At 36.1% G+C, this 13,534-nt stretch overlaps 1 protein-coding gene across 1 annotated transcript in view; it reads right to left on the reverse strand.

Annotated features, from left to right (window-relative positions):
- Positions 1 to 11,462: 11,462 nt before the first annotated feature.
- LOC135079880 (G-protein coupled receptor dmsr-1-like) overlaps positions 11,463 to 13,534 on the reverse strand; it is a 33,671-nt gene continuing 31,599 nt past the window's right edge. The window contains exon 6 of the mRNA XM_063974505.1: positions 11,463 to 12,065. Within this exon, the coding sequence (XP_063830575.1) occupies positions 12,044 to 12,065 (22 nt within the window). The 3' untranslated portion in view covers positions 11,463 to 12,043. The remainder of the gene's footprint in view (positions 12,066 to 13,534) is intronic.

Here is a 13,534-nt window from a genome sequence, read left to right on the forward strand (position 1 = left end):
TAATGATTTTTGTTTTTACTAGTGTATAATTACCCTAACATTGCAAAAAGAAATGCTGTGTATACCTGTAATTGAGGTCATATACGTATCATGTGTTAAACCATGTTAAAATGTATGAACTGTATTATGTACGAGTATGTGACTTTGTTGGTGTACCTAATAAATAAATAAATAAATAAATAAAATAAGCGAAGTAACATGTTTGACTGATACAGAAACATAGAAACTTTGCGTTCAGAGATGATTTGCACTTACTTCTCTCACATTTTGAAAGTTTTATTTTCAAGGCGCTACATCGCGAGTTGTAGATATTGGATCGTATGTTTCAGCCAAATGACGTCCACAGCTGGTCAAAGGTCTTCCCCAATGATTGTCCTGCGATGCCCACACCCTGGTACTTCCCACAACCTTCGCGAATGAAAAATATTAAAAATAAACAAATTGATTCCGCTCCATCGTATGAATAGCAAAAATAATAATATCAACGTAAATATGGGAAGCGAACAAAAATACCTCCTATCAATCATTCGCTGAAATAAAAGCCGTAAAATTAGATGAGATTTATTGCCTTGGTTTTATTAGCTCCATTAACCCACAGAGTAGATGCATGAAAGCTCGCGATCAATATGATGATGATGTAACAAGACAACACGAAGAGAAATAAAATAATGGAAAAAAAATGTTTTCCACACAAGCTTTTAATGCGCTAAAAAGAATAAAACGAGTTCAAACTCAAAAGGCACGTGTCATTTTATTGCAGAGCTCCTATGGCTACCTTCCAGCTCCATCATCAGATCAGCTACATGTCATCATAATATTGCATTGCCATCCGACTTACATGCATTTTCATGCATTTCAGCTCAATTGGAAACCGGGAAGTGGGTCAATTTTAAAGAAAATTAGTGGGCCACTGCGCTAATAGGCTCCCGCTTAGTATTTTATCTTGACATAATAATATCGTAAGGGCAAGAAGCTGGTTTTCCGCGGAAGACCTTGTTGTGGTAGCACCGCGCAAAAAAAACAAAACAGAAAACAAACAATAAATAAGGCAAGTGACAAGTGACAAAAAAGAAAACATTTTTGACATACTTGACATTTCACAATCAATTTTCTTAATATTCCTTGAATCACCATCAGACTTTCCTTCTCTTAATCATCATCATCATCATCATCATCATCATCAAGTCATTTAGTTTTTACTCCAATTTGCCAGAGGCAAATGGTCTACACTCCTCACGCTAGCCAGGTGGATTGGGGATACGTGAATGTTCGCATATTTTTCCAATAATAGTCGCTTATGACCAATGACTAAAAAAATGGTCATTCTTCTTTACCGGAACCTCACGGCATTCAGTAAATTATTTTTTGTTTTTTAACAAGGCAGATAGGGATTTGTCCGCAATCGCACCTGGTGTTAAGTGACTGCATGTCACATAACACCTGTCCGTCTGTGGATGCAGTCTAGGATGGTACATAATCTGCCCTGTAGGTAAGTGCTTATTCACTCTCGCCTTGAAAAAGCCCGTTATAAATAAATAGACCAAATTGCTACACGACTACAGGACGATACCATGGCAGTGTCAGTGTTAAGGAGAAGCAATGTAAGAAGTTTACCAATGTTAGCCTATTTTTTTTATTACTTTACAGGATTTTGTGTGTGGGCTAAGCAGTCAACAGAGAATAAGTAGGTAGATTGTTTGTTGCACAATCTCCAAGCTGCAACAAGATCTGTTTTATGCATCCCTCGAGAGTAAAGAAAACAAGCCATGATTAACGGGACTACATAAGGAATAGCGGAATTTTCATAGAATCTGTAATAAAATGAACCTTCAGCTTTGACCAATATTTTTTCCTTGATAAATAATATAGATGTTAACTTGTTTTTATTTTATAAAGAATATACGAATATTGTCTTCTGATATATGTTTCAGAAGATGTTTTTTGCGCCATCTAGCGATCGGACGCGAGACTGTTTACTTACGTCGTTTTCCACAAAGCAGTTGGTTTTCTTTCAGCAAGTAAATATTTGTTGCTGTGGGAAACGGGACAGTGAAAAATCATAGAGGTCTAAAATAGCTAAAATAATGGATTTTTAAGAGATATTCACATTACTTTTTAATGCATTATAAGTACGGCCATATTCGGTTCACGATAACCCTTTTAGATTTTTTCAGTGCAAAGTACTACTACTACCTACAACTATTTCAAGCATATGAGCTTACGCCCATATTCACAAACGATGCTTGCTTAAAAGTGAATCAGCAAATGGAACGTACAGGTACAGCGTTGAATAGAGCTCTGTAATTGGTTCGTGTGTCACCCTGTGCGTCCACGCGCACTGTGAGACCTCATGGTAATGTTTATGAATACGGATTTCGACATGCGAGCGGATCTAGCCACATGCGGGCTGTTCGTAATACATTATTTCATTAAATTACATATAATAATATATTCGTGCCGAAATCCGTATTACAGGAAAAAGGTTACACGTGTTGTTCATTTCATGTTTCAGTAAACAATTCCAGTGTGTGTCTTTAATATTATAGTTACTTGAGCACAAAGTAGGTCCATATGTAGAGTAAATCTAGTACGAAACGTTGTGTTGAGCTTACAAAAACAACCTACCTACGAAACAAGTACTTATGTGTCAAAAAACACTAATTCGAATTGCCCCTAAGAGTAGTTTAAATAGATAAAAAATATATAAAAGCCATTATCTCATGTGTCAATAAGTTTTTTACTTGTAATGATTTTTCATTAATATTTTCTACATTATAATTGGATTAATATTAGTACTTAGTACTAGTATTATGTTATCTGTGATATTAGTCAGTCAGTAACAGTAATTATATTTTTTCACGACTCAGCCTAGTTATTAATTTGCGAAAATAAAATGTTGATTTTATTATTAATAAAAGCACTTGTAAAATTTATATACAGGGTGTCCCAAAAAGTAGAGTCAAGCCGAAGCCCAGAGGTAGAGCATCACTAGGGCTATCCGAAACACCCCCATGTATGTTCCGCGATTTTTTATACTTTTCGAGTTATGTTTGTTTTAAATTTCTGTGCTTAGGCACTTTTTTTGGCTACTGTGGCGCGAATAAACAAGGTACATGCCTGATTTTTTTATTATTATCAGATTAATACTAGGCCTATCTGATTCAGAAGTATTTACATACATAACACGAATGTAAACCAAAAAAGTTAAATTTTTATATGTTGTAAAAAAAATGAAAAAAGCCCTAGTGATGCCTTACTTACGTCTGGGCTTCAGCTTGACACTACTTTTTGGGACATCCTGTATAAAGTCGCAGTGGGTGGGGCACATAGTTTGTAGAGCTGATGGCCGTCGGGGCAGAAAAGTTCCCCACTAGGTGGGCTGACGATCTGGTGAAGGTCGCTGGAAGAACCTGGATGCGTTCAGCGCAGGACCGGTCGTTATGAAAATCACTGCTTTGTCCAGCAGTGGACGTCATTTGACTGAAACGAACAAAGTAAAAGCACGGAAGTGTTACCTAAACTCATTTTATTTCTAGACCACGAAGCGATGTAATAATGTTGAGTGGTAATGAGAATTTAATTTCTACATACTAGTTTGAATTCCCGAAATTTTGAGGGTTTTGAAACTCAATTATAAGTTAAAAGGTTGGATAGTCTAGCTAGGTAAATAAAATGAGTAAACAAAAAGTTTTAACTTGTCTGGGGGAAGTCTGGTTTTTCCAAATTTTAGATTGCTTTTATTTAGCTTAGAAGGATTTTTTGATATTTTGAGTTATTTAATATAATTAACTTTCATTTTAGTTTGTTAATAATTATTGGTGTCTCGTGTTGTGTGTTATTTGGTATGTTTTTCTTTAGTGTAGGTAGTTCTTGAATAAAAAACTATACAAATTGATTTCATTATAATATACTTACTAGCTTTTGCCCACTGCTTCGCCCGCGTGAAACATACAAACTTCCAACCCCCGTTTTACCTACCCCTATGGGTGGAATTTCGTAAAATCCGTTCTTATGATGTCTACACCCTATAAAGAATACAGAGTTTCTGAAATTTCGTGATATAAATAAGTGAGTGGTATTTCTCGTTCATTACTTACTCTACCTACCTAATACGTATTATTTACGACTTTCAGAAATTGTTACTCATATATTTTACTCGTTTTATCATGGTTTATTACACTTCTACATGAAAAAGTTATTTTGGGGTGCTGTAATAAATTAACATGTTGAGAAAAAAATTCCCGTATAGGCTTTGTGTCTAAAGTTGAGTACTTACCTTCTATTTACGACTTCGAGACGAGAAGTTGTTTTGTATTTAAGGCGGCAATACACGTGCCAGTAAAACGTAATAGTAGCTTGCATGCTTGTAAGCGATACGTGGATAGGTAAGTGCTGGCGAAATGTGGATGGATCCACTAGAATTCAATTTGCTTCATTGTGTCGCTTGTCGATTTTCTTTTTTATGGAAATAGAGCCACTATGTCCAACAAAAAAAAAACGAATATTGTTGAACACTTACTAGATACAGTGTGCTTAATGAGGTGTGCTCGCTAGCGAGTGCGTCGTAAAATTCTATGAAGATTTTAGTTCTTGAAAGTAGCCGCTAAGGGCGCTGTACAATCTGTCATACATTTAATGTAATTTTTTACACAGTCGCTAGCGAGCACACCTAACGTAAACTCATGGTAAGTACACAGGTGTGCCCTAGCAAAGAATGACAGTTGTTGGTGGTACGAGTAAGGAACTGGTATGCAAGTGTACCAGCTACTATGTGTATCGCCGCCCTTATGTTTTCAGCTAACGAAAAATGAGTTGTGTGCGTCACTTGACGCTCGTAAACAAACTTATTTGTAACTCTTTTGTACGTGTGCTCCCACAGGCGAGTTCTGTAAACCATACCAGACAAGTTTCACAAAACATGTCGACGTTGTCTGAAATTTTAGACATTTTCCTATCATAATAATTATATTTATTTAAAACACGACTTGAGGTCAGGCGCGCTACTAATTATTTTTCTTTCGATGGTAGCTAAGAGTAGGAAAATCATCGCAGGTCCATTGTCCATATCTTCATCGGACAGTAGGGCCTATGCCTGTAGATAAACGCCCGCATTCACAAACGATGATTTCAAGTGAAGCAGCAAATCGAATGCACAGCGCTGAATATAGCTCTGTGATTGGTTCGTGTGTCACCCTGTGCGTCCACGCGCACTGTGAGACCTCATAGTAATCTTTGTGAATATGGGTGAAAATAGCACTCGATTCAGATTTTTGATTGATTATGAAGAATTCTTTAATGCATGAGATGATTAGGTACCTAAGCGTTTTATCTGGGCTGTATAATACAGCAGTCTATCGGCATTTTCTTGCAAAATAGCATCTATCGCAAATATAATTATGCCACAGTGCGATGGCATCTACTAAATGGTCAACAGTCTGTAAGCAAACGCCCATTATTTACCGCTAGACTAGTTTCTCCAGGACTATTCATTATCATGGACCCAGATAGGCTGATATATGAAGGTATTTGGCTCGATGAACCCTCGGCATAATTATCTTAATTGACTCTTATGTAATTACTTGTCAGAATGAATGCTGCGAGCATTTGTTACCTTGACATTCATTTGTTATTCCTACCTAAGTTAATAATTTTATGAATTGCAAAGTTGCGTGAGACAAATGAACATCGGGTTGGTAGAACGTCACTTGTTTTAACTGGTGAAGTGACAACAGATCGTTTCGATTTTGTTTTTCACCGACTACAAAAAAGGTTCAAAATTCGACAAAACATTTTCTGGCTCTATTTCATTATTTTTATTGAAATCAATTTGATTTATAATAAGTATACACAGACAGAAGCCACAAGTCTCCGCTAGGTAATGCTGAAAGTTTTGCCAAATAAAAAAATCAGGTAAGAAATAAATAACCAGAAAACCATATACAAATAAAACTTTATTTATCAAAAGATATGTACAACATTTATTTAAAACAGTACTGAGCATAGCCTTATGGAGATTTGAGGTGTCCACCTAAGAAAGACACTCACCGTACAAGAGAAACTTTGATGGATAACTGTTGAAGATTTCCTTAATTATAAACCTTATGACTAACTGACTAGACTTCAAAATTGTTGGGGTATTTCAGTGTCCCCAAATATTCGGACCATGTTAAGTAAGTAGATAATGGATTATGGACTTTGAGATAGTAGATAACAAAGTATGTAAGTATTTGCTAGTAACTACATAAATGGAAACGAGAGATATGGATGCAATTAATTTGTTACGCGGTCATGAAAACGAGTAGCATAGTATAATTACGAAGCTACTTATATAGATTCTATCTGTAAAACAATGTCGCATTACTTAATAGGTACTAAGTAGTAGGTTCGGTAAGGTTAAAATTAACAAAAATAGTTAATTTTCCTATTTAATTAAATGTTTAATACATTTCATACTTCCTCCAATTACTAATTAATTCATTGAAAAATAATAGACAATTAAAAAAATATAAATTACTACAATAAAGAATGAAACAATACTTGAAAAAAATATTAATTTAGGCAAATTAATCAAAGAGAACATTTATATAGACTCCCATTAAGACGAATCCAATAAAATTCGTTTCGTTTAGAAAATTGCCCAGTGTCCATGATAAGTTATTGATTTTAGAGTAATTATTATGAACGGGATTGCTACCATGTACCTTGTTTACGAGCCTCCGTTAAATAAGGTACATTAGCAATACTGTTAATAATAAATTACTGTAACGTTAGTGTCCATGAAAGTTTATTAAAACAATATAGGTACTTATTGATTTATTCTAATGTCGGTTGCGAGATCGAATCATAAATGAGGAGATCCGTAAACGAACTAAAGTCGCTGACATAGCCCGACGGATTAGCAAGCTGAAGTGGCAATGGGCAGGGCACATAGTACGCAGAACTGACGGCCGATGGGGCAGCAAGGTTCTGGAATGGAGGCCGAGTACCGGAAAACGCAGCGTGGGACATCCACCTACAAGGTGGACCGACGACATCGTAAAGGTAGCAGGGAAGCGCTGGACGCAGGCCGCTACCAATCGATCAATGTGGAAAGCATTAGGGGAGGCCTATGTTCAGCAGTGGACGTCCTATGGCTGAAATGATGATTTTTTTTTTTGAGTTTTGACTTGAAATTTTTAGGTAATAATTCAAAATTGGAGGATTTTCGATGAAATTTTATTTACATAAGTATTTCACCATTTAATACTTCGGTTCCGTTCTCGGTTAGTTTTGCGTGGTAGTATAAAATATGGAATAACAATTATTATTATTCCAGACAGAAGAATAAATAGATCTATTTAGGCTATTTTATGTCTGAAAACTTACCCCTTTACTTAGAAAACCTGAAACAGTTTTGTAACACAGTTTTTGCTATTAAAACATTGTTAACTTTCCTATCTAGCATATTTAACATTTATGACTGAAAACTAAACCCTTTTAGCTAGAAAATCTAAAACAGTTCTGTAACTGTAACATGTAGGTACCTAACTGTAACATTTATGTATTTACAAAAAAAGTTTTTAAGTATGTTTATATCCGTTGTCTTAGTACCCAACCATAATACAAGCTTTGCTTTTGGGACTGGCAGCAGCGGACGTCATTTCGCTGAAACGAAAGAACGACAAAACATTTCATAGCACGCATTTCGACGCAGTACTCCGGCTTAAAGTTATTGTGAAATTAAGACATTATTTAGCTGAAATGCTTGATATTATTTTGTCGATTTTCTGAATAGAACTTTGTTAAAGTAATCTCAGCTTTTAGGTACGATTAAGTTCAAAGAAATCGCATTAAATCAAATCTTACAATCGGTCTAGAGTTTATTGATATTATCAAGCGTTTAGCAATAAAAAGAAATTTTCAGTCGAAATTACTTTATGAGTTGTCATTTTTCTTTGATGTAACTAATGATTTAGGCGTTTTCTACGGCTAAGAATGGAACATTCTGATTCTTTGTATCATTTTTCTTTGTAGAAATAAAATAAGAAAAACTTGACGAAGCATTATTAGAAAACTCCTTGACAACATCTTAACTATTTATCGTTTTTATCATGAAATGTTGCTTATATGTCCTTATAAAACATAATTCACATTTTTTGAAAACCAGGCTTCATTATTATTGTTCTTGATAAACATAGTATTTAATTCATTATTGGTTAACCCTTCCTCAAGATGAGGATCTCACAGTAAATATTGATTCTTCCGGATAATCCTTTTGAATGCCTCTGGCAATAATACTTGACAAAGGCTAGCGGCCTTACCCGGCCCTGTGGGCGTATTTCCAAAGCAATATAGCTCTAATTGGCATGTAAATCGTGTACAAATTCTCTTCCATTTGGCCTAAATTATACTTATTATGCATGTTAAAACAAATAATGGTGTTTATGTTACGTGTTAATAAATCAGTCAATTCTTGTAATAAATGAAAACAAGGAAATGGGTGAATATCCCAAACACGTTTTTTACGCGGCGGAGCTGAGAATCGATGGGAGAAATGTAACTAGAGCGATGATTTTTTTTCTGTATATAGTTTATACAGCGTTTTACACGATAGCAAAGTCTTCAGGACAATAGGTAGTTATTTTATGTACTAAAAAATTTTTCAAAGACCCAAAATCTAATAGCGGTGGCGCGTCCTAACTCTATTTCTACTCATAAATTGTGTTATTCCTTCTTTCTCGGGGATTCTAGTAATTTAAAAATAGTATAGCCATAAAATACATTAAATAAGACTTCCAAATGATATGAAAGAAATGTGATATTTCATATTTTAAGTGTTTTAAATAGCCTTTCAAAACTGTCCCACGAAAAAAAGCAATTACAGTGGCTCAATTTCGACACTCTCTTACTTCTCCAAAGAAGCTTTGAGAGACGTAGAGTCTTCTTCCCTGCATCACTCAACTGTGTCCTCCTGATCGGGCTATAAAGACTTGCGACTTGTGGTATTGTTTTTCCAGCAGACCCGTAAATATTTGTATCAGCGGCACAGGAATACAAAATTTTTCAATTTCGCTGGCAAGTGTATGAGTGAAAGCTACTTACTTAGATGCTAAACGATTCTTTAACATGATTAAAGTTTGGTGTTTTGTTGTATCTGCATACAGAAATTATTGATCAGAATTATAGTTTTCTTTATAATTTGAATTTTGTAACAGTTTTTCAATTCCGGTGGCGCAATTTCGGTGGCTCCGGTGGCGAATCTATTGCCGGAATTGGTCTTATTGGCTCTGGAGCATTGTACCTAGGTCTACTAAGGTCTCAGTCATAACTACAATATCGTCAGTGAATCGAAGTTGTGTGATGTACTCGCCGTATCTTGATACTGAGCTCCCTCTAGCTCAGAAGCTTGAAAACCTCTAAGTGGGAGGTAGTGAAGACTTTAAGAGATTATGGTGTCTCCAACTCTGAACCCTCGCAGCAATCAGATAAGTTTCGAGTTCTGATCTTGGGGGAGGGCTGATATGATGAAGTTTTCATACAAATACTTCAGAAGTTGCATGTATCGACAGTCAATTTGACGCCATTAAAGAGACTGTAGCACAGCCCAGGTCTTGACCGAATCGAAGAAGGTACAAAAAGGCCAATAATAATGACTGATTATAGTCCTCAGTCTTCTGCATAATTTGACGCAGCATTAAATATTTACGTAGTATTGCGAACGTCTTTTCGAAAATGAGGTTGTCTGGGAGACTGGATGTTGGATAGCGAGAGTGTCATGTTTCAGGAAAAAGCTGCCTCACCTGACTCTGGACCATCGCCAACGTCCATTCCATTCCAGTCTCTAGCACCACCACCATGTCTTATTTTTTGGTTTATCGACCAATAAACATGGTGGTATTTAAGAGAACTTTAGTACTAGCATTCCATCTGATTTCATAAGCTCAGTTGTGATTTCATTATCTCCTGGTACATACCTTGTTGTTTTTAATAGGGCATTCTAATCTCACTCAAGCTAAAGTCTAGGATATCTTCGCTAAAGTGTCGGAATAATCTCGATCTTCAGCCTAATTACTAGTAGTGCTTCTTAATCTCTCCTAGCAGCTTAGGCATTTACCAAAATGGTTCTGCTATCCTCGTTATTCATGTTGGTATATTCAATTTGGTCCTCGCAAATACATACTTTCGATTTATTACAAAAAATCGTCTCTATATTACACTTTGTATCAGCGTGAGGACTTGGATAGATACATCGATACTAAGCAGAATCTTAAAAACAGATGAGAATAGTCCTGAAACAGCTAAAATTTCCCTAGTCTCGTAGGTTGCAATCTATTCTGCCACTCGAGATGAAAATTCGTGGGGCTTTGGAGCTGGATTGGCACTGGTCGTGGCTTAGGCTTCATCAGTCGACAGCTTTTGAGCATCTTTTATTCGGCATTCTTCTATTTCGGTAATGACTTCTTCTTCTTCCTCGGTCCCTCACTGATGAGGATCGCACCCGCAGATAGTGTTCCTTCATAGACTGCGGTCATAAGCTGTGTGGTGATCGGAGAATGCAAATGTGATTAAATTGCCTGTTCGTCTAAAAATGATTACTACATTTTGATTTTTGCAGTACTATTAGGGTGCAGCTCAGTACGCTTTTACAGTTCTGGCATCTTTTGCTAGGCCTTCTCTCTCTATGAGGCTGGCTGGATTTAGTCCTCCGTTTCTTAATTGTACTACTTTCATCTAGCTCATTGTCGCTAGGTTTGCATAGTTTTCCGTTAAATTACCCTGTCACAAATATGTAATGTGTTAGTTCAGTAGCTGGTATAGATCTAGAAATATCTTCATACTTAATCTCCAGTTCGCATGGTCTTTAGCGAATAATTAGTCGCGTAATTCTGAGTATAGGATAGGTATGATACCATCATGAAAACTTGGCTAGCCTGGACCAATATTTTTACTTATGGAAGATAAACCTAACACCAACCTGGGGCAGTTGGTCGCCCTCCCGGGACTAGAGTTGGTTTCTGGGTTTGAGGGTCATGTATGATGTCTTTGTGATGACTCTAGAATAACGGGGCTGTTGGCGGCTAGAGCCAGAAAGTTTTGGATTTGTTCTCTATGGGGGGATTTTGCCGTTATCACCATGCTTAGCAGGCTGGTTGGTAGTTCCAGTATGGTAGTATAATACCCGGAAAGAGGCTGCAGCCCACCCTCCACTATTTTGATTCCTTAGTCGGCTATTACGACTCACGTGGGAAGATTTGATGCTTTTTTAGGGTCACAACACAGGCCTGAATATTGTTTTTAATTATAAACATCTTTACTGGATAATAATACTTAATTGATTACAAATAAATAAGTAATTTGAGACAATCATCCGTAACATTCCGAAGTCCGCTGTATAAATAAATTTCGGTGGATTGGTTCTTAATTCCGGTGGCTCAAATACAATTTCGGTGGCTCTTGATAATTTCAAATTGACATATCTCGAGAAGTATTAATAATATTTTGATCTCTACCATATCATTGAATAATACAAGTTATTTACTATTATTTCTGCCACAAAAAAGTTTTGGAAAGTGGAAATTAAAATTCGCCACCGGAATTAGGCAAAAAACGAGTTTGTTGATATTCACCCAAATATCTTGTCTGGATCTACCAACACAATATAGTGCCTGGTTAAGTGGATGATGCTGATGATGAGAACGTAAGATAGTTTTGTTAATAATTTCGACATTAGGTTTTAGTAGGCTGTTCGTTTTTAATTAGTTTGGAGAAATGGTTATCACGAATGTTCCCATTTCCTTTTTTGAGATATTAGAAGTATCAAAATACTGTTTCTTCTGTTCACTAATAACGATTATCGTTATCGTATAACCCTCCGCTATCGCTTGCCAAACAAAATCAAACATTGATGCTCAAAACTTACAGCATAAACTTATTTTAACATCAATAGCACGAATAGACATTAAATTGTACTGGACACTCAAAACGCATAACCTAATCCTGGGCTAAGTATGGTTCACAAGAACTGTTGTAGAATGCTCGCGTGTTTCTCTTGTACAGACTTTCCTCATGGAACAGATGATTTTGCCCTGCAAACAGAAAACAACTCATTAACCAATCAGTAATAATCAGAATTTACCGCCTTGATAAGCTGAAACAGTTTTGATTTTTAAAGTAGGTACTAAGTATATCTCAAATGTAGGCATGCGCCTAATCTTTCTTGTATTTCTCAATTTTGCTTTACCTACTGCCAGTAAATTACTGGCCACTAACTATTTTGAGAATTCATTTATTAACGACCATTAAATTTTCATTTTTTTTTATTTGGTGAGTCATAGTGCAATAGGCGAGTTTCCTAAAAAAAATTTTAGTCCGTCAAATATATTGGACACGTAAAAGTAAGTACATTTTTATTTGTTAATCAAACAATAAGTAATTACGAAGATATGGTGCCTTGAAGATCTGCATGACGTCACAAAGTGCAACACTGATAAGCACTCCTTGACGTCACGTACCTCTTCTTTTACGTGCGTATTTTTAGTTAACACACGGGCTTTGAATTATCAAAGTCTTACCTATTAATCATCCCTATTTTAATTTAACTCAATGAAATAGCGCAGGGATAAACTATGTGCCAGAGCAGAGTTAACCTCTGATTTTTTCTAAATGATAAAACTAGGTACGCTATTAACGCGAATGGCGTAAAGTCATATTATGACTAGACCATTACTACGCTCCATTTAAATAAAAGATAGCTTCTCTCCGCCAATCGCGAGAGAAGAAATAGCGGGGAAAAGGTTATTAAGAAATACAAAAGTCACGTTCACTTTAATTAAATCCACAACGATTCTAATCTCGGCCAAATAAAACGTTATAAACTCTTTTTCGAATTTGTGATATCACAGAAAAGTATTTCTATTTTCTAGTTGTTAACGCGTTCCGCGAATTTTTTTACAGTTTATGCAAAAGATGACGTCAACTTGTACTATTGCGACAGAATGACTTACGCCCGTATTCACAAACGATGCTTGCTCGAACGCACAGCGTTGAATAGAGCTCTGTGATTGGTTCGTGTGTCACCTTGTGCGTCCACCTGCACTGTGAGACCTCATAAGTACTAATGTTTGTAAATACGGGCGTAAGTATTCACTACTCATAGTCAAAATATTTCCAAAAAAATGGTACCAATAACCTCCCATACGTAGTCTTTGTGCATATTCAGTTTTTCACCGTGTCTGTGACCTGCATTTATTATTTGGGATGTGTACAATAGACTTCAATAGAGGATATAAACTAGATGTCATTTATATAGAGAAATTATGAAAAATGTGAATTGCTCTATCGACTTTATCTAGGTACGTCTTCAATGAAAAAGACATAGAATCTTAGATATTTTGGGAGGTGTGAGCGACGGCTGTTTATACAGATTTGTTTATCAAACCAATCTCGATTATCGTAAACCTACGTGTTCTGGCTGCCCGAGTGGGAGTGGATGTGGGAATTTGTGAAAAACAAGAGTTACACTGTCTGGTCAATACGCAATAGCAATATCACAAGC

Source organism: Ostrinia nubilalis, chromosome 17 (assembly GCF_963855985.1).
Source record: "Ostrinia nubilalis chromosome 17, ilOstNubi1.1, whole genome shotgun sequence".
NCBI lineage: Eukaryota > Metazoa > Arthropoda > Insecta > Lepidoptera > Crambidae > Ostrinia > Ostrinia nubilalis.